This window comes from Agelaius phoeniceus, chromosome 3 (genome assembly GCF_051311805.1).
Source record: "Agelaius phoeniceus isolate bAgePho1 chromosome 3, bAgePho1.hap1, whole genome shotgun sequence".
Lineage (NCBI taxonomy): Eukaryota > Metazoa > Chordata > Aves > Passeriformes > Icteridae > Agelaius > Agelaius phoeniceus.
In genome coordinates, this window is record NC_135267.1 from 111,999,374 (window position 1) to 112,023,688 (window position 24,315).

The following is a 24,315-nucleotide window of genomic DNA, read 5'->3' on the forward strand; positions in this document are numbered from 1 at the left end:
GGCACAGCAGGACCTCAGCCAGCAGGGCAGTGTCTCCAGAGGGAGGCTACTGAGGACAAGGAACACAGAAGGGCTGAGGTGGGAGAGGAGAAAATGCTACAGAAGTAAAAACAAACAACAAACATCACATGTCCACAGCTGTCCCAAAGTTTCCAGGTGGGGTTCAGCTGCTTTTGTAGCCCCAAGGGAGCAGCAGGGATTGGGAGCTTTCCCAGGAACAGCTGGGAGCCTGGGCCTGGACACCCTGGAGGGTCACACTTACGTTTGGAGGCAATTTTGAACACCAGCCCTTGGCTCTGTGGCTTGGCTCCACCTTCCCCCTCGAGCTCATGCTCTGCACTCTCCATGTTGTCAAGGAGCTGTTCATGCTGGAGCTCTTCCCTGCACAGCAAGGGCCAGGAATTACCCTGGGAAGGGGTCACATCCCACCCTGGGAGCCTGGCAGTGATGGGGTCTCAGTGGGGCAGGACAAGCACCACCATGGGGTTATTTTCCAGCATCTTTCCTGTCCTCTGGGCTGGAATTCCCAGCTGGAAGAGCCAGGGGAGGTAGCAAAGCCAACACCAGTGGCCTTTGACTGGCACCTAAGCCAGCAGAGGAGCCAGAACTTCAAGACATGGAAGAGGAATCTCCATTTTCCAGGAAGATGAGCCAGAACTTTGTGACAAGGAAGGGGAATGTCAGCTCACACCTCGACAAAGAGGGTGGTTTTCCCTCATCACTGGTGCCAAACTGGCCACAGCCAGCTTGGCTACATTTGGGGCCTTACTCTTGAACTCCCATTCCCAGCTCCTGGATTTTCTGCTCAATGGCAGTTTCCACTTCACTCTTCTCCAGGGAGTACTCCACAAAGAAAGCTTCCAGGATGAATGACACGAAGATACTGAAATAAACAACAAGCAGAACTGAGACAGCATTTCCTCCCTGTCTCAGCATGCCCAGGCTCATTCTCCACTGCTCCATCCCCTCCCAGTCAGAGCAGCTCCCAGTGGTGTCACCATGATATTTTCTGAAAAAATCCCTTTGCCAGGATTTTTCTCCTAAGAAGCTGAGAAGCCTCAGAGGAAAAGAAAACCAATGCTTATCTCCTGCTGTGGAATGTAACAGGTGCATCTTTGATAGGTCCACATTGGTTGTTTCTAATTAATGGCCAATCACAGTCCAGCTGACTCGGACTCTCTGAGAGTCACAAGCTTTTCTTATCATTCCTTTCCTTTCAAGCCTTCTGATGAAATCCTTTCTTCTATTCTTTAGTGTAGTTTTAATGTATCATTTTTGTTTAATATAATATATATCATAAAATAATAAATCAGCCTTCTGAAACATGGAGTCAAGATTCTCATCTCTTCCCTCATCCTGGGACCCCTGTGAACACCACCACACAGTGGGGACAAGAATGCAGCACATCCCTCTAAACCCATCCCACCTGTCTCCAGTGGGTGACCCCAGCACCCACCAGCAGTGCCCTGACAGGGGCACATCCCCTTTTCCCCTAAAGCAGAGGAAATCACCCCAAAAAACATACTTGACAATGATTATCACCATCACAATGTGGAAGGCGATGAAGTAGAGCTTGGCAGGCTGAGCTGTCACATTGGCAAATCCATTGGCAAAGAGTGGAGTGGGAGTTAAGGGAAAAGAGGAAAGGAGGAGCTGAGGGGGGAACCAGAAACCCAGCAAATGTCCCAAGGATCCAGCTGGGAATGTGCCCCACAAAGGATATCGTGCCACTGGTTGACCACCGTGAGCTCCATGAGCACGATGAAGGACGAGGCGAAGTTGTTGAAGTTGTTCTTGCAGTACTTGCCACGAGCAAACAGGGAATCCTTGAGAGCTGGATTCCCACACTCCAGGGCGTGAGGAGCATTTGAGTTGGCTGGGAAGTACTGGATTTTCCCGTGGAATAGCTCCATGCCAATGATAGCAAACACACAATACACAACCTGGGAAGAGAAACCCCATCACCTGCTTCTCCAGCAAGCTGCAAGCCCCAGGGCAAGCTCAGCACCCCAGCAAGTTTTCCAGTTTCCACAGGCACAGCAATGGGCTGGAGGGCAGCACAGACTCCAAGAGCCCCAAGCCACCCAACAGCAATCACCAAGCAGGAATAATTAGCAAAGAACTACAAATACATGAATGGGAAACATTCCCAAATCACAACAGAAGCTCATTTTAGGAAATCATTTGAAATCCAGGTTTCTCATTCAATCTCTTGCCCAAACCACAATTTGATTCCTTATGATGCAAAGCCCAGGCTGCCAGAACATCCCATGGATCCAAGGAGGATGTCCTGATCCAGGAAAAAGCAGGAATGCAGCCCTTTGCTCGCACAATGGCCGCGACTCAAACGGATACTTACAGTTCCAAGGGCCTGCCATCCAGGGAATTGCATTTATCCCCTTGGAAACAGCATGAGCGTGAGATTTATGACACACTTCTTTGAAACTGGAGTGCTTTGAGCCAACACACCAGGATTTCTTACCAGAGTGAGCCCACCAAAGGTCAGCATGGTCGGGACGATGTTTATCAGGGTGTTCATGATCACCTGGAACCTGCAGAGAGCCCACGCTGGTTATTGTCACACCCTGGCCACCCACACTCCCCATGTGTCCAGAGAGGCTCCTGCAGCCACTGGGCTCCTCCCAGGCAGGCTGGGACAAGGCCTTGGGAAGCTCTGTGGGGTGGCCCTGGTCAGTGTGGGCACACAGAGCACCACCCCCTGCCCAAAAACCAGCTCCCATCCCACTTCCCCTCCTCACCTCTGAATGCTGTCAACAATCCGGATCAGCCTGAGGACTCTCAGGATGAACACAATGTCCAGGATCTGCTGGCTGTTGTACTTCATGGCTGAAAAAAAGAACAAAGATGTTTTTATTATGAAAATAAAGCAGGGAGGTGTTTAGATAAAATTCTTTCATTTGTTACGATTGTGTCCTTGTTAAACATTATAACAGGGAGCTAAAAAAAAAAAGAGAAAAAAAGAGGAAGACTGGGTTAGTTCTTAGAAACCCTCCAGAAATTCCTTGTCTGGTCACAAAGCCTCTCAAGCCAGAAGGCTGGGGAGGACACCAGGATTCCCAAGGCATGCAGGCTGCTCAAGCTGCACTTACTGGACTTGAGGGTGGCATTGAGAATCGTTGCAGTCAGGGCAGCAAAGATGATCAGAGTATCAAACCTGGCACGAGGGAAGGCACTGCTGTTAGAGTTTGGGGGACAGGGACAGGAGTGGGGTTTAAACAAGGAGTGACCCCTGCTCCTCACATCAGGGCCAGGCAGCCCTGGGCCAGCTCAGGCTATGGGCACACAGGAGAGCTTTGTCACAACATCCTCTGATTCACCTTAAACACACCCTGGCACAGGAGTTCGGAGCCTTTCAGTCCCTGAGGAGCTGAGCACAGCACTCACCACACTCCACACAAACCTCCAGCCCACTCACCAGTTCCAGAACTGGGTTTTGCCAAAGAACTCCCTGGGTTCATAAGTGTAGACCTTCAGGAGGATCTCGATGATGTACAGAGCAAGGAACACCCACTCTGCATAGGAAATGTAGGGGCTTTCCTCATCCAGAGCAATGAAGACAGCATTTATCAGGATGATGGCATCGTAGGTCCAAACAAAAGCCCTGCAAGAACCAAGAGAGATCAGTCTGCAGCTCCCAGGAAGGTCCAAGTCACAGTTATTTCAGAAGCTCTTGCCTCCTCTCTCAAAAATTCTCTACCCATCAGCTCTCCTCAAACCTGAGAGTTTGGGAGTCACTGAAGAGTTGAGTTTTGCTCTTGAAGTGCAACACAGAATTTAGTTAACAGGTCCAGGGAAATGATTTTTCCCCACCTACTGAGTACTGGTGAGGCCACATTTGGAGGTGCTGGGGGAGGAACCAGGGTGAGCTGGGCTCCCCAGTACTGGAGAGGCCTGAACACACAGAGCTGGTGCAGCAAAGGTCACAGAACTGACAGAATGACAGGACAGTGCAATGGGATGTGTTGGGAGAGCTGGGGTGGTCCAGCCTGACAGGGAGAAGGGCCAGGAGCAGCTCCTGTGCATAAATACCTGATGGGAAGGTGCAGGGAAGGTGGAGCCAGACTCTTCTCAGTGATATCCAGTGGAAGCACAAGAGGAAAGGGGCAGAAGTTGAAATTCAGGAACTTCCACTTAAACAAAGAAGTTGCTTGGGTTTGGTTTTTTTTAGCCAGGGGTGATCAAGCACTGGAAGGGGTTGCAGAGAGGTTATGGAGCCTCCATCCTTTGGGGATACTCTAGACCCAGCTAGGACAGCCCTGAGTACCCTCCTGTGGCTGACCTTGCTTCAAGCAGGGGGGTTCCACTAGCCCATCCCTAGATGTTCCTTGCAACCTCAGCTATTTTGGGATCCTGGGAAGGCTCAGAGGTGAAAGAGAGCTCTAGAGAACTCCCAGAGCTGATGAAGCAGGAGGACACAGCTCTGCAGCAGAGACTGCTGAGCCAGGAGCAGATCTGAGTGCATGGCAGGACACAAAGCACAGCCTGATGTCAGCAAAACCCAGCTCAGGCAGCGGGGCCTCACCCACAGCCGCAGCTGGTTCCTCCACACTGAGCAAGGCAGGCCAGCAGCAGCAGAGCCCTGAGGGTTTCTCCTCCCCAGCAGCACGGCCAGGAGAGCCCTGGGCCCTGGCAGAGCTCACCTGTGCCGTGCCAGGGCTCACCTGTGCCTGACGAGGCCGCGCAGGAGCCGGCTGGGCGCGGATCCGTACAGCGCCGGCGCCCAGCGCGCCAGGGGGTGCCTGCGGATCCTCAGCGTCACCACCTGGATGTTGAGCAGGTCTGCCAGCTGCACGAAGGACTTCTTGTCTGCAGCAGAGTGTCAGTGTCAGCCTGATCTCATGGCAAACAAACAGTGCCTGCCAAAGGCACATCCGAGCCCACAGGAGCAGCAGCCGTCTGGGCTCCTCGGTCTCTGCTCCAAGCAAAGCCAATCCCAGAGTGGTGTCCCCCACAATGGGCTGAACTTGGAATTCAAGCAACTTCTCCGCCCCATTCCTGGGGAATTGGCTCGAGCCATGGGCCAACAACCACCACAGAAAGATTCAGAACAAGGAGAGTGACCCATCTCTCTGAATATTCCCGCTCCAGAGGGCTGAGTGGGGAGCCACATTGCATCTGATAACAAGGGAGGCTTTCCACCGCCTCTGCTGAGAACGGGAGGGCCCACATGCCATGGAGAGCTTGGCCTGATGTCAAATGGCCACAAAGGGCCACTCACAGTGTGTGGGACATGGGCTATAGCACAGGCAGCAAGAACAACTTTTTGGGACTCCAGGAATCTGGAGGGAAACAGGAAGAGGGGCCCAGAGACCCCATTCCTGGAGGTGCTCAAGGAAAGACTGGAAATGGCACTCAGTGCTCTGGGCTGGGTGATAAAGTGGGGAACAGGCACAGGTTGGACTCTACCTTGGAGGTCTTTTCCAACCTCAATGACCGTGATTCTGAGTCCCTCTGGGGCCATTACAGATCAAAACTCCCAATGCCAAACCCCCGGAAGGATCAGGGTCCTGGCTCCTCCCCATTCCCCACTGCTCACCTACGAACCCTTTCTGCTCGTCATCCGAGATGCGGAGCAGCAGCTCCCGGTGGGAATTGCTGGTGTCAGGAGCCACCAGCTTGACCAGCTGCTTCCAGCGGGCCTCCCGAACCACGAACTGCTCTCCCTCCTCTTCCTTCAGCAGGTTGAAGGCCTCGATCATCTTGCGGCGCTTCATGTAGGCGAGTTTACGGATCTCATTCTGGAGAGAGCGCCGGGAGTCAGGCGGCTCCAGGTGCCCTCCCCCCTTCTTTAACAAATAAACTGATTTTCACAGCACAGAGGTGCAAGAAGAGACCCAGGGGAATGGCACTGGGCACAGAGCACAGCACAGTTAGTGTGTGTGTGGGGGGGTGAGAATTGGTGTTTAACAGGCGGCTGTGGGTTCTCCACACCGAGCTTTGGAAGGATCAGCAGATTGCTGGATGCTGGGACAGCACTGAAAAACCGGAAGGAAAGACAAAGGGTAGTGTCAGACAGGAAGGAGGTGACAAAGATCACGGGACCTGCATGGCCACAGAAGCAAAGAGGATGTGTCCACACATGCTTCCCATCCACAAGTGAATCCTGCTGAGAACAGGGCTGGGGATCCTCTTCTGCACATGACTGTGAGCAGAGGGACATCCAGCACTCTGCTTCCTGAGAAAGATCCAACTCCCTCATGGGAGCACCCAGGAATTCCCAGCTCGCCTCCTTTGATCACAAGTCCCAAACTGCCCCTACAAAAATTCTGATTTACTCAGACCTCCCATTTCCAATTCACTTGCTCTCAGAGCACATGCAAAGATGCTGTGCAAAAACAGTTCCCTGCAGGGAGACAGCATTCCTGAGCTAGGACTAAGCCTCCAAGATAATGCAGAATGTGCTTCTTATCAGTGGGGAACACCATAGAATGTTTCATTCAACGCCAACAGCAGAACTCCCAACAACCCCATGATATGAGAAGTGGGTCTGTGCTTGCTGTCTGCAGAACACCAAAAAGGCAAGAAGCTCTTTCCCCTTCTCAAAGCTTTCCAAGGCAAAGACAGAGGTTCCTGACAGAGAACAGCAGGAAGGTCACAAGCCCCTCCAGGCATTACCTTCAGGTGTTTTTTGTAGTTGTTGTAGACCACAGCCAGGAAGAGAGACATGAAGATGTAAGTGTTGACGATGACGAAGGCGATGAAGAACAGGGCGTACCAGGAGCTGAAGTCAAACGCTGGCATCCTAGAGAAGGGGAGAGGGATTGCTGCTTTCCAGACTGACAAAAGTGAGCCCACGAGAAAACAGACTACCACGTGGATTTCCAAGTGCTGTTTTGGACTGCCAGATCAAACTCATCAGATAAAAGCTAAAAGCTGCATTAGTTCACTTAGAGAACCCTTTTCTTCTGCTGGGTTTTCATCCTGGTTTGTCAGGCCCTGACTGAAGGGGTGCAGAAGACAGCACAGAGATGAAATCTCTGTCAGTGCAGCCAAATTTAAGAGCAGACATGAGGCAATGCCTCAGCCAGATGCTATTTTTTGGCCTCAGAGCCTTGCTGCACTCACATCTGCTTTTCCACTTGCTCTAGGATGAGCAGCATTTTATTTTATTTCAGTTTAAATTCCCAGGGTCACTGTACCATTGCAGTTGCAGCACATGGATGACTGAGCCCTTCCTCCCTGCCCTATTCCTGACAGCACCTTCCCAGCACAAACTACAGTGGGAACCCAGAAGAGATAGGGATGAAAAGCCCAACACCCACAGAATTTTAACCCTGCTGTGCAAATTACAGGCTGCACAGAGAGCCCTGTGAGAGAAAGAGATCCGATCATCTACACATGACATCCATACATGACATCCGGGCTGTTTGCTGTGGTCACCAGTACGTAAAGGTCAAACACAATCTCCAGGTAGTTTCTGAAGTAGGGGAGGCCTTCTGCTGTCTGGAGATTCCTGTGAGGAAGAGGAGAGCCTGGAGTTAAGCACTGGGATCACATGTCCCGCAACAGGAGCGGTGCTTGCATTCCCTAGGAATTGCTTGGAGTGTGCCCAGAGTATCCCAGGAGCAAAGGAAGTACCCACACCTCTCTCCAAACAGCTTCAAGGCCATGAGGGAGAACATGAGGAGGCTGAACATGAAGAGCAGGAAGACATAAGTGATCTCCGGCAGCGTGTTGCGGATGCTGCGGAACGCCCTCCGGATCTGCCGGGACAAGGGAATGTTCAGAGGCAACGTGGCACCCCTTTTCCCCCATCCCACCTGGATCAAACCCCTGCAATGGGGTGCAAGAGACCCAGGCCTTTCCCTCTAGGATCCCCCCGAAGAACAAGGAGGAAAGACCCCAGCTACACATCACAGTGAGCTCAGGAGCCAAGGGACAGAGAGCCCCGGGGCACTGCTGAGATGTTCTTGCTGCAGGGAACCAGTCAGGGACAGAAATCCATCACTCCAGGCCATGAAACACAGGCTCTGAGCCAAAATGTTGAGCTGCTCCCTCCCCCAGGCCTCCACATCACAGTTTATTCATCTATAAGTCAGGGCCAGACCAGTCTTGGGCAGCAGGACAAAGATCTCTCCATGCTGAGAGGAATCAGAGTCCAAACCCAGACTACAGCACTTGTTTACCCAGGAGACTTCCAGCAATCAGTAACCTGGTCCCTGACTCAGGGAGAAACACAGGGGTTTTTCCTGTGGTACTGAGTGAATCCACCCTTTTGCCTACCTCAAATTATTACTTCAAGCCACTTCTGAAACAAACCTTCTCTCACAGGATCCTAAATTCTGCCTGAGGGTTTCTCCTCCCCAGCAGCACATCCAGGAGAGCCCTGGGCCCTGGCAGAGCTCACTTGTACCAGGGCTCATAAAACCTTTCTGCTAAATCCCCTGGATTGTGGAAAGCAGCAGGCTGCCTGAAAAAACAGGACCCTGGCCATCCCACCAGACCTTTTCTTTACCTGGCGGCTCTCTGCGAAGTTGATGAGGAAAATGGGCCTCACAATCCTTGACCATCGGATGCTCCTCACATCATACAGCCTGAGGACCCCATATATGGCCAGGTCTGTCAGGGATAGCTGTGGGAGAAAGAAGGAAAGCTCCCAGAATTAATGCTGGAATGTGTCTAGACAGGGAAGTGTTCATTGATAGAGGAGAGGTGCACACATGACAGGTTTGTGACAGCTGGTTGGCTTGGCCATGGATCGTGTATGCCAGGTCTGGGATCCCAGGAAAGCAGCATGAGGGGAAAAGAAAACCCACCTCCCCTGGGCCCAACTCACCAGGATTGCCACCATGATGCAGATGTTCTTGGTGTCCTTCCAGAACACGTTGTGCAGGGTGACTTTGGCAAAGTGTGTCAGGCGGCCGAGGAACACCAGGAGGCACAACACCTCCAGCACTGACGTGGCCTGCAGAGAGAGCAGGGCTCAGCCAGCACAACCAGGAGCAGCAATATTCCTTTTTGCACAATAAAAAACAGGCAGAGCGATATTTTCAGGCTTCCTTTTGCAGAATTCCTTGCCACAAGCAGGTTAAAGGCAGCAAGTCTGTGTTTGCTTAGGATTCAAGGAGTACATCTTTCACAATCACACTGGTGCAGGACAAATAAAGGCTGCAGAAAAGCCTGGCCTAAAGTAAAACTTGGCTTCTACTTTCATGCATGAGGACTGGACTTGAGTCCCAAAGAAGGCTGGAATTGGTCTCTGAGATGGAGAACAGCAATATGACTTTGACCACAGTCACATGGGCCATTGCTGGTGGCCACAATGGCTCCTACACTCCCTGGGCCAGCTCCTGTGCCTTTTTTGTCCCTATTTCAAACAGATCACAGAATTATAAAGTCACAGAATCATTTGGGTTGAAGGGTACCATAAAGATGATCCCATTCCACCCCCTGCCATGGGCAGGGACATCTTCCACTATCCCAGGTTGCTCCAAGCCCTATCCAACCTGATCTGGAACACTTCCAGGGATGGGGCAGCCACAGCTTCTCTGTCAAACCTGTGCCAGGGCCTCACCACCCTCACAGGGGACAATTTCTTTCCAATCTATTTCTTTCCAGTCTCCCACCTAACCCTGCCCTCTTGTAGCGGGAAGCCATTCCCCCATGTCCTGGCACTCCAGGCCCTTGGAAATAGTCTTTATCTTTCTTGTTGGCCATTTCAAGTACTGGAAGAGCCAATTAGGTCACTCCAAAGCTTCTCCAGGCTCAACAACCCCAATTCTCTCAGCTTTTCCTCACAGCAGAGCTGTTCCACCCCTCTGATCAACTTGGTGACCTCCTCTGGACTCACTCCAACTTTCCATGTCCTTCCTGTGCTGGGGACCTAGAGCTGGATGCAGGACTCCAGGGGAGGTCTCACCAGAGCAGAGGATCAAAGATACCACAAAAACATCTCCATCCACTGTCTCTTGGCACCTCTGATAACCACTTTGAAGCAAGAAGCCCTTGCTGGCTCCAGCAGCTGCATTTGCTGCTCCTACACCACACACTCACCAGGAAGGGGAGCGGATACACAGCAGGTTCCTCAAACAGGGCAAGGGACAGGTTGAGGAAGATGAAGAAGTAGGTGGCTGTTCGCATCATCCAGTGGTTATAGAGGTGATAGAGCCTGGAGGAAGAAGGCACAGGCACCATAAATAAAGGCTACAAGGCACATCATCCCCAGGGCATCACCAAATGCGTCCTGGAAGAACAGCACTTGCTGCCCCAAACAAGCATTTTTGCCAGCAAGGAATTTGACAATGTGTCTCCAAATCAGCATCAGAGCTGATGGATACGATACTGCCTTTCAGAGCAGGGTTAAATAATAGAATATTTATTATAGTAAACAAAAAATATTATAGTAAACAAAAAATATTTAACTTGGTTCAGCCACTCCAGCACCTTCCACACAGCTGAGAGCTGACTAAGCCTCCCACACTCTTCATTGCCCCTGAGGCTTGGAAGACTTTATGTTAGTTTTATTTTCTCCCCTCCAGCAAACAACAACTTTTTAATGTCAATTCCCATCCTCAACATACAGATGCGCTGAGCTCCGTTTTAAGTATTTCAGCTTAACTACAGTTTTTAGCACCCCACCCATCCACCCCTCTTAGCACCCCCGACTTTTCCCGGCTGTTGCTGTTTGCCCACGGATACCGCGGGCTCTCCGCAGGTGTGGTCGGGGCGGGGGGCGCATCCCTCCTTACCTGACGGCCTCCGGAGATGTCTTAAAAGGAATATTCCTGTTGTACTGCGCGTCGGACACGAACGCCGCTGCCAGCAGCAGATCCTGGAGGAAACACAGGACAGCGTGTGAGGAGCTTCGGGGGAACTCCGCGGAGTTATTGAGGGGAAGGAGAAGAGGGAGAAGGGTGCCAGAGTGCCTCGGGGAGAGGCGCTACCTGCGCTGCCGCCTCGGCCATGGCGCGGGCAGACGCGGCGCCTCCCCGGCCCCGCCGCCTTTAACGGGGCCGGTCCCGCCCCGCGGCGGCGGAAGCGGGAGGCGGTGCCGGGCTCGGGGGAGCGGGAGCGGGCCCGGGATGGTGCTGGAGGCGCTGCGGCCGCGGGTGGTGCGCTGGGCGCTGCTGGCCGCCTTCGCCGCCGGGGTGGCGGTGGGCTGGCAGGCGGGCCGGGCGCGCCGCCGCTTCCTGCGCTGGCGGCAGCGATACCTCCAGCGCCGCCTCGCCGCCGCTCAGGAGAAGCTGGAAGCGGCCTGAGCGCCGGCATGGCCTGGCTGCCCCTGGCTGCGGACTCCGGGCGGCTCCTCCGGCGGATTCGGCTCCTCCGGAGCACCGGTGGGCGCTGCCTGAGCCGCTGGGAACGGGGGAAGCGCTGCTGGGGAAGGACAGCATCCCTGGCATAGCGGGGCTGCCGGCTGGACAGCATCCGTGGAATAGCGGGAAGGACAGCACCCGTGGAATATCAGGGCTTCTGGGGAAGGACAGCACCCGTGGAATATCAGGGCTTCTGGGGAAGGACGGCATCCGTGGAACAGCAGTGCTGCCAGAGAGGAGAGCATCCATGGAATAGCAGGACTTGTCTTCCTCCCTTCGCAAAGCAAGATCCCAAACTGTGTCAGACTAACCTAAGAGCTGAGGATATGCAAGCAGCGATGCCAAGCTTGGAATGGACTGCTCGGGGCGGTTTGGAGTCCCCGTCCCTGGAGGTGTCCAAGGAACAACTGGACGTGGCACTCGGGGATGGGTGACAAGGTGGGGATCGGTCACGGGTTGCACTCGGTGATCTCGGAGGTCTTTTCTGAGCTCAGCGATTCCATGATTCTCGGATTTCCATATTCCACAAAAGGGTTGTCTGCACTTGTCCAGCTCTAAGCCTGCTGCTCTGCCCTTGCCAGGAAGCGCTGCCAACACAATAAACTAGTAAAACTCATCGCATGGTGCTCCTAGGTGTTTATTTCTGGAATAAATGTGAAAACGTGCCTTACGGGCACATGTAAAAAGTCCCATTATGGGTGTGCATGGGGACAATTAAGTGGTGAAAGAGCTCATGCTTTGTCTGGGTGAATGAACAAGTGAAATAAAGGAGTAAGAATTCCTCCTGGCACTTTGGATAAGGAATTGTGAAGGTAGCTGTAGCAAATTCCTTCTTCCCTTTGCTAGAGAATGCCAGGAGAAGGAATGCTGGGGGATTCATTGCAGGCTGCTGGTTTTCAGAGGTATTATGGAGTTCTCAAATCTATGGGGGAGAAAAAGCACTGCCCAGAGCCCCTTAAGGCTTGGTCTTGACCTTGCACCTCCTTCCCAAACTTAACGATCCTGCCATCAGACTGGGGGATCTCCAGAGGTGCCTTCCAACCCCACCTATTCCGTGATTCCGTGGCTGGGATCACGAAACGCCATCGTTTGTCCCCAGATGAGCCCCGCCGCGTCTGTTGGGGGTGCGAGGGACCTTCCCGAGCTCGGGGCTGCGGGGGCCGGGCCGCGGGGCTCGGAGCGCTCCGGCCCCGCCCCGGGCCCGTCATCCGGCGGCGCCGGGGCTGCCCCGTTGCCCGGTGACAATGGCGGAGCGGCGGGCGCGGGGGCCGCTGCAGCGAGTGCAGCGCCGGAGCCGGGAGCTGCGGGCGCAGGTACCGGGGCAGGTACCGGGGCTGCACCGGGGCAGGTACCGGGATTGTACTGGGGATGTACCAGGGTTGTACCGGCGCTGCACCAGGGATGTACCGGGGCCGGTCCCGAGGATGTACCAGGGTTGTACTGGGGCCAGTGCCGGTGCCGTACCGGGTGTCTCGCCCCCCCGGCCCTGACCGCCCCGTCCCCTGTTGCAGGTGGAGGCGCTGCGGGCGGAGAGCGCGGCCGCAGCCCCCGGGCAGCGGGAGCCCCTTCGGCTAAGGTGAGGGGATCCCGATCCCCATCCCGAACCCTTATCCCGAACCCCTATCCCAATCCCCATCCCCCGATCCCAGTGCCCCGGCGCTGCCCTCACCGTCCCCTCTGGTACCCTCAGCAGTGTTCGCTCCCTCCGTGCCTTTTCTCTCCCGATTGTGCAGCTTTCTCCCTGCCCTTCCCTCTCCTGTTTTCCAGGCTGGCTCTTTCCCAGCCCTCTGGGGCTGAGGACGGTCTGGAGAAGGGAAGGCTGAGATGGGACCTCACCAATCCATATAAATATTTCCAAGGTGATGGTGCCAGGCTCTTTCCGGTGTTCCCAACAACAGGATGAGGAGCAACGGCCATAAATTAAAACACAAGATCCACTTCAACAGGAGGGTGGCAGAGAATTGGAAGAGCTGCCCAGGGAGGGTGTGGAGTCTCCCTCCCCTCTCTGGAGACATCCCAAACCCACCTGGATGCATTCCTGTGTCACCTGCTCTGGGTGGTCCTGCCTGAGCAGTGGGGTTGGACTGGGTGAGCTCCAGAGATCCATCCCAGTCCCAGCTATTCTGGGATTCTAGCCAATGCTGCTGTTTGGGCTTGGAGTTCTCAACCTGAAGGGACACACAGCACCTAAAATGACACCTTTCAGTCAGCAAGTGTGGTTTGGGTCAGAATTTTAAGAAAATACCATGTGCCTGTCTTGCTCTCAATGCAGATGTACAGAGCTGAAGGAATTGGTGGAGGAGAATACAAAGGCTCTCCACGCTTTGAAAAAAGTAAGTATGGAGATTAATTTGTGGTTTCCTCCAAAATTCACCATGGAAATTGTTTAAAGAAAATCAATGTTCCATTTTAGATGGCTCACAACAAGAGCAGTGCCCAGCACTGCACAATCCCTGCTTGTCATCTCTCCAATTTATATTTTTTATATCCATTTATATAAATTGAAACTCACTTGAGTGCTTTATTTTGTCCAAGTCCCAGGTGAAAACAGAGAATTTCACCTTGGCAGAGTGAAAGGGTAAGAAAGTTGTCACTAAAGAGGGAGTGGCAGCAGCCCAGGAAGGGGAAAACTTGTAAGACATGTCTGGAAAACTTAATTTATAGAGGGACTTTGATTCTTTGAGCAATTAATTGGGGAACTTTGATTGTTTGGGGCATTTGTTGGGTTCTCTGTCAGGCTGACGAGCCTGCGCCGGTGGGGAATTACAGCCAGAGGAAGGAAGAGGAAGAAAAGCTTTTGCTAAGACTCTCCCAGCAGCTGCAGAAACTCCTTCTTGTCTTGGATCAGGAAAATGTGACAAAGAATTATCCAGGGTGAGTAGCTTAAAGATACAAATGCAAATGATTTTTTAAAGGGGAGCTGGCATGGACCTTGAAAAATCATTATCTCCCCCCCTTAATTAGCTGAAAAATAACAGAAGGATCAAAGTAGAAGTGCTCAGGAGAGAAGTCATTTATGGCTTGCTGGGATTTTCTCAGGGTGCTGGATAATGGCTGGAATATAAGGTTTGGAGGAGTTTCTTCAGGACAGAGAGAAGAACAGAGGAATGGAAATGCTGTATCTGAATAATGTCCTTGCAGTGGCTTAAGAGCATTTCAGAAAGTTTGGTGGGAATGATACTAAAAAATAGTTTGATTTGTTTTGGGTAGGGGTGAGGAACACCAGAAAGGCCCTCATGCAGAAGAGGGAAATGAAGAAGAGGAGGAGAGTGGAGATGAAGAAAGTGAGGAGGAAGACACTGAAGAAGAAGATGAGGAGAAATTGTTGGATGATCCAAATGTTAGAGAATGTGTTGCTGTTGGGAACTTTGATGCCCAGCAGGAAGGGGATCTCACATTTGCGGTAAATATCTCTCTGTAAAGGATGTTTACTGCAGATCACTCTGAGTTAAGCAGTAACCATAATGAAATCCTGTGCTTTTGGGATTCAGCCAGTTGTGGGATTTGGGGAGAAACTGGAGTTAGGTCATTTTTCATTTAAATATTTGCTTGTTTTTTTTTGTCTCTGTCTCTTCCTCCAATGCCAAAGAAAGGTGAAATCCTGCTCATACATGACAAGAAGGAGGATGGCTGGTGGGTAGCTGAAAATTCCAAGGGGGAGAGAGGCCTCGTTCCCAGGACCTACCTTGCGGTGGGTGTCTCATCTCTGTCCTCATCTCACCTCTGCTCTTTTGTATAGATTAATGACCAGTAATTAATGATGTGGTCACAATGCCATGTGTTGTTTGGAAATAAAGCCAGTTATTTGGAAATCACTCCATGGTTTTGTCCATGGGGCTGGAGATATCCATCAAAAGCAGCATTTCTGTGCCTTGTGAAAATGTGGCAGAGAAGTTCCTTGAATATCAAAGGCAGAATCTTTGTCACCTAAAGGTCAACTCTGATGACTCCAAGCTGCTGTGGCTTGATTTGGGGTTTTAATAACTTATCTGAAATGAGAGTCCATGTAAATGTGGGAGAATTTTCTTCATCACAGAGAGAAAATCTCCTTTTCTAAACTTAATTTATTCTAAACTTATATTAATATGGGCTGTGGTTGGAGGATGCATTTTTAAGAACAGAACTGGGAAGGAATCAGGCCTTTTGCCATTTAAAATGTGAATTCCAGGTTCCTAAGGAAGAGGAAGAAAGCCAGGAGGAGTCAGAAGAACACATAGAAGTGGTTGATGAAACAGCAGATGGAACTGAAATTAAAAAAAGGTAAATGGAATGCCTCAGATATGGTTGTGAAGCTGCTGCTGTTTGGAAACAGAGCAATGTTTTGTGGCTAAATTTTTGTTCATGGGAGGGTTTACTATAAATCCCTCTGTTTTCTTCCAGAACAGATTCCCACTGGAGTGCTGTCCGAGCCATTGTGGAGGTAGGTGCCCCTCTCACAGGGCAGCTTCACTTGCCATAATCTTCATTATTTTGTAGAAAAGCTGTGCCTTTCCCAAACACTGTGTCTCATATCAAAGACCATTGTTCTTAATTAACATCTGTGGTTTGGGAGCTTTTGGTAGCAAGAAATGCCACAAAAATGCTTCAGAAGAGGTGACTGATACCTCAAGTTTCTGGTTGCAAACAGAGCTGTAAATTAGGATGAAATCTGCTGTTAAATAGCAGGACCAGTAACATCCCTTTTCCTTTGTTTTTCCTAGAATGACACCGTGGAGGTGCTGACCACCACAGGGGCAGTTCCTGCAGGGTTTCGCCCATCCATGCTGTTCCAGCTCCTGGAGGAAGGTAGGGATCTCACCTGGCAGCATTCTCAGGTCTCTGTGGTGGCTTTCTCATCCTGTCATCAGCCTGTTAGACCCCAGTCCATACTGCTTAATTTTAATTAATTGGATAACTGGCTATATTTGACCCATAAAAAAAGTATGTTTTTTCCCCTTAAATTTTAATTTATCAATGTGAAATCCTGACAAATTTCCTCATGATTTCAAAGTGTTTCCTCTTTAGAAGTTTGTTCCTGTTGACTTTGCAGGAAATGATGATTTTTTTTTTGTTTTTTTCTCAAAGGTCTTTTCTAGTCTCTTCACCAAATATATTAAGATATTTCATGTTTTGTTAGTCTTTCTGTTTAAAGCTGTTTAATCTCTTTTTAAAATTGTTATTGTGCTTTTGAGATGAAATACTTCAGAACACTCACAAATAGTAAACAGTGCTCATGGCAGATAATTCCATCGTTTTGTTTAGTCAAATATTCAACTGGTCATGAATTTTGGGTTGTCCTTTTTGGCACAATAAAGATAATTTGAAAAACTAAGAGTTTGTAAATTTACTCTTGTTGTAGGTGAAGAGTTCCGAGGAAGTTACTATTTGCAACCCAAGCTTACTCCATCCCAGCTGGCTTTCAAAGACTTGGTGTGGAACTCTGAGAGAAATACTGTGAGTATTGCTGCTAAGGAGGGCACAAACCTTATTTGCCTTCTTTCCTTTTGGCTAACAATTATGTCTTAATTTGCATCATTTCTGGTGCAAAAATTTCTTCTGCTGGGACCTTCTGTCTGTCCTCCTAAAACATCCCTGGGGCAGAGCTAAAGGCTTGTGAAGAAATCCTGCTGCCACCACTGCACTGGGTTGGTGCTTGGGAGAATAACCTCAGTCCATAAACACAAGATGAGACCTCGTGCAGAGGGGCCTGTAGGCTTAATCCTCCTTCTGCTGTGTTTCAGATCCATCCTAGACCCACCAGAGTGTCCCTGATTGTCACTTTATGCAGCTGCAAGATGATCCCTTTCCCTGGGAGCGGCGTGCGCGTCCTCAGCCGGCACGTCCGGCTCTGCCTCTTCGATGGCAGCCGGGTAAGGAATGTGTCTGCTTCCCAAAAAGGGACTGCAGGAGGTTTGGAGCTTCCAGCATCCTTCAGGTTCTGCTTCCTCTCTGTCTCACTCAGAGACACACACACAACCTGCCTCCCAAGCTGTTTAATTTATGCTCAGATGAGTCTGGTTTGAGCCCACTCGCCCAGAAGAACAGAACTGAATGATAAAACAGGCCAGACTGCATTGATGGGCATTGGGCATGGCCAGGCAAGCACACTCAGCCCTGCTTCCCACCCAAGGTGCTCCACAAGGCACTTGGACCCCTCCCTTTTTCTGCCTTTGGTTTCTCCCCCTCTGCTTTCCTCGCATGGTAATTCAGGTGCAGCCCCAAAATGCCCCAGAGCAGAGTGAGGTGAGCCAGGGAGCTGGTGACAGTCACACCCTGCCCCTGGGGTTGTGCTGGGTGGCCCTGGGAGGGGCTGGGGAGGGAGCTCCATTTCTCTGAGTCCCTAATTTCGGGTCCCCCACCTGCCATTGTGCCTCCTGGCTCCTTTGTGTTCCTGGCAATGAGTGTTTCCTGGGCTGATCTGTCTCCTGGGATGGGCCTGGAGCAGCTGGGTCAGGGGCAGATTCCTCCATGTGCCCTTGATCCTCTGTTCCTTTGTGTGTGTGCAGAGCAGCTTTTTGTAAAAACATAACTCTGATTATCCAGCAGTTTTCTTCCAGTTGTCTTTATTGTGTGCAGTGTTGGATCCATCTGGGATAGCCCCAGAAAGGGGCTTTCCAGAAAAACTTACCTTAGCTTTTTTCCCCACTTTAGGTGCTGAGTAACATTCACACAGTGAGAGCCACGTGGCTGCCCAAAAATCCTCAAACTTGGACCTTTTCTCCAAGGGTAGGTGATATAGCCCCTGGCTGTTTACAGCTTCTTCCTTCAGTGTCACTAAAGTGTTCCTTGGTGGCACAGCTGTTCTCCATGGAAAGACAATAAGTGGTGCAAAATTTTGACATTTTGACTGGAATTGGTTCTCTCCTCATTTTTATATGGATTGGGTCTAAGATCTTGTGTTGAGTGAGGGATGTGCTTGATGGCCTTTAAAAATCAAGATTTTTTTTTTATAGGTACATTAACTTCTTTTTTTTTTTTCCCCCTCCCTCTCTCTGTACCAGGTGATGGGCATCTTACCCAGCTTGCTTGATGGTGACTGTTTTGTCAGGTCCAACTCCCTGTCTTCAGACATTGGGATCTTGTTTGAGCTTGGCATCACCTACAAGTGCAATGTGAGTGTGGGTAGGTGCAGTGGAAACCACTCCAAGGTTTATAAAGGGAACCAGCTGTTCCCAGTTAGAGAATATCCCTCATTAGAGAACAGGATTAGAAAACAGGATTTCCTGGAAGGAGCCTACAGGAAAGATGGAGAGAGGACTTTTCACAAGCTCATGTAGTGATAGGACAAGGGGGAATGAGTTCCCACTATCAGAGGGCAGGGATAGGTGGGAAGGAATTCTTCTCTGTGAGGGTGCAGAGGCCCTGGCACAGGTTGCCCAGAGGAGCTCTGGCTGCCCCTGGATCCCTGGAAGTGTCCAAGGCCAGGTTGGATGGGGCTTGGAGCAACCTGGGATAGTGGGAGATATCTCTGCCCGTAGCAGGGGGTGGAACAAGATAATCCTTAAAATCCCTTCCAACCCAAAGCATTCTGGGATTCTCTGATAGGAGAATATCCCTAATTAGAGAATAAAAATCCCCCTGGCTCATGGACATGAGTGTCCCTGTACCAACACTGAAATAACTTGTGCCAAAGATCCCATGCCATGGGATCACAATGGACTAGTTCTCCCCTCACTCCTGCAGTTTTCCATCTCTGTGGTTTATTTCAGACTAATGTCCTGTACAGTTGGAAAACTAAAGTTTTAACTGTTTCAGCAGCATGGACAGTGGTCTGCAGCTCCAGTTTACACAGATAGAGCCTATCCATCTGGGATATGCTACTGGAAAGCACAACAGGTAGTAAAACAATAGATGGTAAAGCCAGAAAAACGACCCTCAGAGAAGGCAGGTTGTGGTTTTTGAACACACAAAGGTGAAAGAGGAAAAGGGGATAATTACAACAATTTTCACATGGTTGCTGTTATTAATTGTGGTTCAGTCACTCATTCTGGGTCAGCTACTGATATAATTTACATTTCTCTTTTTTTCCTAGTCAACAGGTGAAAGAGGAGAGCTGAGCTGTGGCTGGGCCTTTCTGAAGCTTTTCACTTCCACTGGGATTCCTATTCCTTCCAAGTGAGTTTGTTGCCTTTTCCTGCTCCCCCTGTATTTACACACAGATGTAATTTATACATCTGTTTGAGACTGAGAGTAAAATTCATCTTTCATACTTACACACTGCTGGGGCAGGGGGCATCCAGACCAGTCCTTTGGCATTCTGGCTCTTCTTTGCTGCATCCATCCCTTTCCCAGGGGAACATTGGTAGACTGGTTCCCGAGACATGGAGTCAGGTGGGAGTTGTTGTGAATTAATCTCCCACCAGTCTTGGAGTATGAATTATATTTTTCAGCTGATTTATGATTAGTGGGTCCAGTCATCTGAAAGAATAATGAAGTTTGTATATTCTTATTCTATTAAATGTAGGAAAACTTTCTGTTTATTGACTTAAATAATTCATTGTAGCTCAGACTTTCAAGACTTGGTTTTTGCCAAATATTGGTACACACACACACACACACACACACACATATATATATAGTGTATATGTGTGTATATGTATTCTGAATTTATCTGAGTTACAGCTCAAAAAAAATACCCAAATACCCACGGGACACGTCTACTGTTCTAGAACTCTAAATCTCTTCTAAGTCTCATATTTTAGATGTTCTATTATTTCATTAAGTAAGATGGTATTACAGATTAAATTTCATGCTAGTTTCAGCAGTGACTTACTCTTGGCAGAACTGGGGTTACATTATTCTTTAACAAATATTAAATCTGAAAGATTTTAATTGTTGAAGTGATTCCTCAAAACCATTGTAGCGAAAGAATTGCTAAATTCCTTGCAAGAAAAATATTTGGGCTGTGGAAAAGAAACAATGTTGTTAATGGCTTTTAAAATAATTGACCTCCCAGTACAATTAAATTCCAAAAATAGTTGAATTCCCAATATCATACAGGCCTCAAATTGATCTCTATTGGCAGGATGCATGAGCTGGTCCTGAGTGGTGGAACTCCCTATGAGAGAGGCATTGAGGTTGACCCATCAATATCGAGGAGAGGTGTGGTTTCTTTTCAATATAATATAAACATAATAATGTGATTAATTCTGCATCTCCTTCACAACAATCCCCACAGCCTGGCTTGGGTTTGTGTGTTCTGTTTTTGCATGCATTTTATTATTTATCTGCTTTTGCCTTGGCTGTGGGGAGCTGGGTACTACCAGGCTAACTAAACTTGAAAGAGTTCTCAACCCACTGAAATGCCCACTTTTGTAATATAATCATTACTGTTGTTTCAAACTGACTGTTTGAATCTGTGCTGTCTCTACCTGCAGCAGGCTCTGGGGTTTTTCAGCAGCTTATGAGCCTCAGGAAGCAGCCTGTGCTTCTGGTGAAAGTGAAGTCACCAAGTGTGCACTCCAAAGACATCCTGAAGTGAGTCCTTGTGCTTCCATAAAATAAAAAAGTATTCCAGACAGCCTAGAGAAATCTGCAGTGTTTGCAGTGAACACCTCAGCTGCTGTCCCTTATTGTCCCAACAGTTTTCTCCCTGAAACATTAGTTGGGAGCATGTGCTACATCCATCTCCTGGTGTTTTATCGGCAAATCCTTGGAGATGCCCTCCTGAAGGACAGGCTGAGCATGCAAAGCACAGGTGAGCACTGGAGGAAGATCAGGTTCATCCAGGGAATGACTCTTGCCAAGTCTGCCTTTGGTAAGAGATGTTTTTGGCACTCAGGCTAAGTTATCCTCTTTATTTTTAGTTTTTAATTATTATTTACTTGCTGACAGTAGGGAGAGACAGAAGTTGGAGAATTCTGGATTTAGAACTCCGTGTCTTGCCCTGATTATTCAACAGAACTAATGATAGTTCATAGCCTTCTCCATTTTAAAACCAACTTGAAATAAGGAAAAATTACATTTCTTGACTGTACTACATATGAATTTATATAGGTGAGAACTGCCACACTTACCTGATTTGATCTGCATAATTTAGGACAGTAGATCAGGCTGATGACCTCTCCTGGAGTTAAATTCCCTTTGGATTCAGACTTCATGTGAAGCCATTGCAAGGCTTGAACCCCAGGAGTTGTTCTGGTAGCTGTGCAACTAAAGATGATTTCTATTATTTCAAAATCCACCATCACTTTAGGAATAGACAACTGAAAATGTCTGTTCTCCTTCCCAGAAGGAAGTCCTGGCTCTCTTCCCCGAAATGTTTGGGCATTAGTAAATGCTTCATGTTTACCAAACTTAGCATCAGCTTCAAGGTGAAGGGACAATTGTACATTCAATATTTGAAATCACATGATAAAGAAAACACTTCAGCCAAAATCCTGCTCTCTGTCACTTGGAATCTTACCACAGTCTCATTAATTAAAATAATCACAGGAGCAGAGTGATTTCTCATGGAAGTGACCCAAAAAGCACCAGGACACCTGTGCAGTGGGATATGTGCTCCATTGGGAAAATTCACTGTGCACTTGGTCCTTGATTCTCCTAAAATGCCACACCAGGCTGAGGTAGAACCCAAGTGTGTTTATCCATAACATCCAAACTAAGCAGCACAATTGCAGCTGTGTATAAAAAAGGCAGGTGCAGAAATGAGGGAAAACACCTCTGGCAGGTAAATCAGGAAGGGTTCATGTTTGCTGGCGTTCCCAATAAACAGCACTGGGGTTTGTGTGTCCCCTCTCCTGGTTTAACTGTCTCTCAGCCACTGAGAATTGGCTGCAGTCAGAACAGTTTTTAGGGAGTTCTCCTACCTTCCCTGCTCTGGAGAACTGTCACAGCTCATTTTCCCTTTGGAATAATCTGACAGGAGGGGATGTGCTGAGTACCTGGATGTGCCAATACTTTGAAAGCTGATTCTTCCTTAGCTTTGAATGTGTTTGTTTTCTGTTTCAGACTTAATCTGTAATCCTGTTCTAGCAACTTTCCCTCAACTCCTGGATCAGCCAGACCTGATGGATGCACTTCGGGTATATTACCTTGTCAGGATTTCCAAGCTCAATTTGAGCTGCTTTTTTTTTTTTTTTTGTCCTGGGAGAAGACAAAGTTCTCCAGCCTTGCTCTGATTTTTCATTTCATTTTAGAGTGCCTGGGCAGAGAAAGAAAGAACATTGAAGAGAATTGAGAAGGTAACAAACTGCAGGTTTTTCTTCCCATATATTCAGGGTAATTCCACCTAGCTGCTCCCTGCCAGTGCAATCGCTGCTTAGCTTTTCCTCTCACCATACATCTGTTTAGAAAATAGAGATATGTAAATGCAGTTCTTAACATTTCTCACCCAGATTTATAACAGTAAACCAGGAGCAGGAGGAAAATGAAATTAACTTGTAACTTTTTATTTCATTGTTGTTAGGGGGGAACCTGTTACAGGTTGGTACCCAGAGAGGCTCCCTGTCATGATGTGCTTCTAACAGTCATGGATACAAAAAGGGACTGTGTATGCCCACAAAATCATCTTCCTTCCTCCAAATTCTGAGCTTCAGTCCTCCCACAATCTGCCTGGGAAAAGGCTCCCTAAATTCCTCAGATCTCCCTACCCCAGAGAGTTGTAGTCCATGTTTTGGCACGTAGACAGCTGGAGAATTTACCTGGTTGTCCCTGGGCTCACCCAGACCTTGTCCTACATCCTGTCCCCTGGACAGGGAGCAGCTGCAGGAACTGAATGAGGAAGCCATTGGCTCTCAGTGCTGGATTTCCTGGAAGCAGCAGTGGGATATTTCATTCCTGTGCATGCTCCTGAATTGATGCACAAGGATGGCTCCCTGTTTACGCAGAACAAACACCCTCTGAGTCAGAGCAGCTTTTTCAGGGCCATTCATCCAAAAGGAGAGCAGATCTGCTCACGGAATTGGCAACTCCCTGGGATCCCAGAACCATCCAGTTCTACCTGACTGGCATGTGCCACTCCCAGGGGAGGATTGCTGAATGCAACCCTGGTGTGGTTCCATGAGGCTGAGCTGTGAAACGCTCCCTGCCAGGCACAGCACTCCTGGGGCTGGGACACTCCGGACTTGGATCTTGCCCAGGGGTTTGATAATTGACCAGGCTGATCCTTTGTCTGTGGGTTTTCCAAACTGATCTTCGCAGGGGAGCACACAGGTCACACCATGCACAAAGAGTGGGACAGCAGTGCCCAGGGGCAGCATCAGCTCTGGCTCCAAGGAGCGGGATCAGAGCCATGCTCCGCCTAGGACAGCAGGGAGATGAGAGGAGTTTGGGTTTCCAGGGCAGGGAGGTTGTGGCACTGCTTTTAAGAAATATAAATAGCCCACAGCAAAGGGCTCTCAGTGCCTGTAGTTTGTGGGAAGGCTGGCAGAGTTCAGGTTTGTGGATATGCTGGAGGCTTATCCGAGATAACAGATGCATGTTTAGGAAGGTCAAATCTCTTCCCATTGTTTTCCTGGGAACTGGGAGTGAGTTGCTTGGGATTTTTCCCTGTGTACAATACTTTGGAAAAGTGCTTGGCAACCATGTGTTTGCACTGAGGTATTTTCAAACACTCTTCTCTGCAGAGAGATCAAGAATTCCTAAAGTCTGCGTTTGTCCTGGTGTACCACGACTCTGTGTTCCCTCTGCTCTGCTCCACGTCCCTCCCCAGCTACAGATGGGCTGAGGAAGAGGTGGAATTGTCTCGCTGGAAGGTGATCCATGACTTCCTGAAAAGGAGCCAGGAGAAGGATGGTGCCCTGGAGTACCTGCTGTCATCAGAAAACACCCACAGAGCCTTTGACATCTCAGAGCTGGCCTATGATTTCTTAGGAGAAGTGAGGGAAAACAATCCTGGAGAATGAACAATTCAGGCTCTCTAAGGACGTGGTAACAATAAAATTAAGTTCTTACCAAAGAGATTGTGTAGGAGCTGAATTGTAATGGATATTTTAGCACAATTAAGATTTTGAGAGAGATTAAAATTATTTTATCTGTTTATCTGCTGGAAATTGTATTTTAAATTTTTAACTTTGCAGGGTTAAACAAGGCTCTGGTTGCCTATTACTACCTGTTGTAG

The 24,315-nt window shown here is 49.3% G+C and overlaps 2 protein-coding genes across 2 annotated transcripts in view; one reads left to right on the forward strand and one right to left on the reverse strand.

The window, feature by feature from the left end:
- The window catches only part of BUB1 (BUB1 mitotic checkpoint serine/threonine kinase), a 25,777-nt gene extending 13,262 nt beyond the window's left edge, over positions 1 to 12,515 (reverse strand). Inside the window, exons 1-17 of the mRNA XM_054630518.2 lie at positions 10,905 to 12,515; positions 10,710 to 10,792; positions 10,015 to 10,129; positions 8,798 to 8,926; positions 8,477 to 8,593; positions 7,606 to 7,724; positions 7,373 to 7,474; positions 6,637 to 6,763; positions 5,558 to 5,759; positions 4,683 to 4,827; positions 3,437 to 3,622; positions 3,111 to 3,175; positions 2,760 to 2,847; positions 2,483 to 2,552; positions 1,724 to 1,943; positions 1,526 to 1,616; positions 770 to 883 (exon numbers count right to left, since the gene is read on the reverse strand). Coding sequence (XP_054486493.2) covers positions 770 to 883; positions 1,526 to 1,616; positions 1,724 to 1,943; positions 2,483 to 2,552; positions 2,760 to 2,847; positions 3,111 to 3,175; positions 3,437 to 3,622; positions 4,683 to 4,827; positions 5,558 to 5,759; positions 6,637 to 6,763; positions 7,373 to 7,474; positions 7,606 to 7,724; positions 8,477 to 8,593; positions 8,798 to 8,926; positions 10,015 to 10,129; positions 10,710 to 10,792; positions 10,905 to 10,925 — 1,994 coding nt within the window. The 5' untranslated portion in view covers positions 10,926 to 12,515. The remainder of the gene's footprint in view (positions 1 to 769; positions 884 to 1,525; positions 1,617 to 1,723; positions 1,944 to 2,482; positions 2,553 to 2,759; positions 2,848 to 3,110; positions 3,176 to 3,436; positions 3,623 to 4,682; positions 4,828 to 5,557; positions 5,760 to 6,636; positions 6,764 to 7,372; positions 7,475 to 7,605; positions 7,725 to 8,476; positions 8,594 to 8,797; positions 8,927 to 10,014; positions 10,130 to 10,709; positions 10,793 to 10,904) is intronic.
- On the forward strand, positions 12,460 to 24,236 carry NPHP1 (nephrocystin 1). The gene is made up of 20 exons (XM_054629508.2): positions 12,460 to 12,589; positions 12,788 to 12,852; positions 13,549 to 13,609; positions 14,014 to 14,150; positions 14,487 to 14,679; positions 14,866 to 14,967; positions 15,445 to 15,536; positions 15,657 to 15,696; positions 15,977 to 16,061; positions 16,615 to 16,709; positions 16,997 to 17,125; positions 17,907 to 17,981; positions 18,257 to 18,367; positions 19,288 to 19,370; positions 20,281 to 20,357; positions 20,633 to 20,732; positions 20,840 to 20,952; positions 22,206 to 22,279; positions 22,394 to 22,438; positions 23,822 to 24,236. Exons 1-20 carry the CDS (start codon positions 12,521 to 12,523, stop codon positions 24,098 to 24,100), a joined length of 2,025 nt encoding a protein of 674 aa, XP_054485483.2. The 5' UTR covers positions 12,460 to 12,520; the 3' UTR covers positions 24,101 to 24,236.
- The last annotated feature ends 79 nt before the right edge of the window (positions 24,237 to 24,315 follow it).

Bases quoted from the DNA above. Each gene is read 5' to 3' on its own strand.
- NPHP1 (XM_054629508.2), top strand. From the start codon at position 12,521: ATGGCGGAGCGGCGGGCGCGGGGGCCGCTGCAGCGAGTGCAGCGCCGG. The intron at 14,680-14,865 runs GTAAATATCTCT...CCAATGCCAAAG, and splicing joins AAGGGGATCTCACATTTGCG to AAAGGTGAAATCCTGCTCAT. The intron at 17,126-17,906 runs GTAAGGAATGTG...TCCCCACTTTAG, and splicing joins GCCTCTTCGATGGCAGCCGG to GTGCTGAGTAACATTCACAC.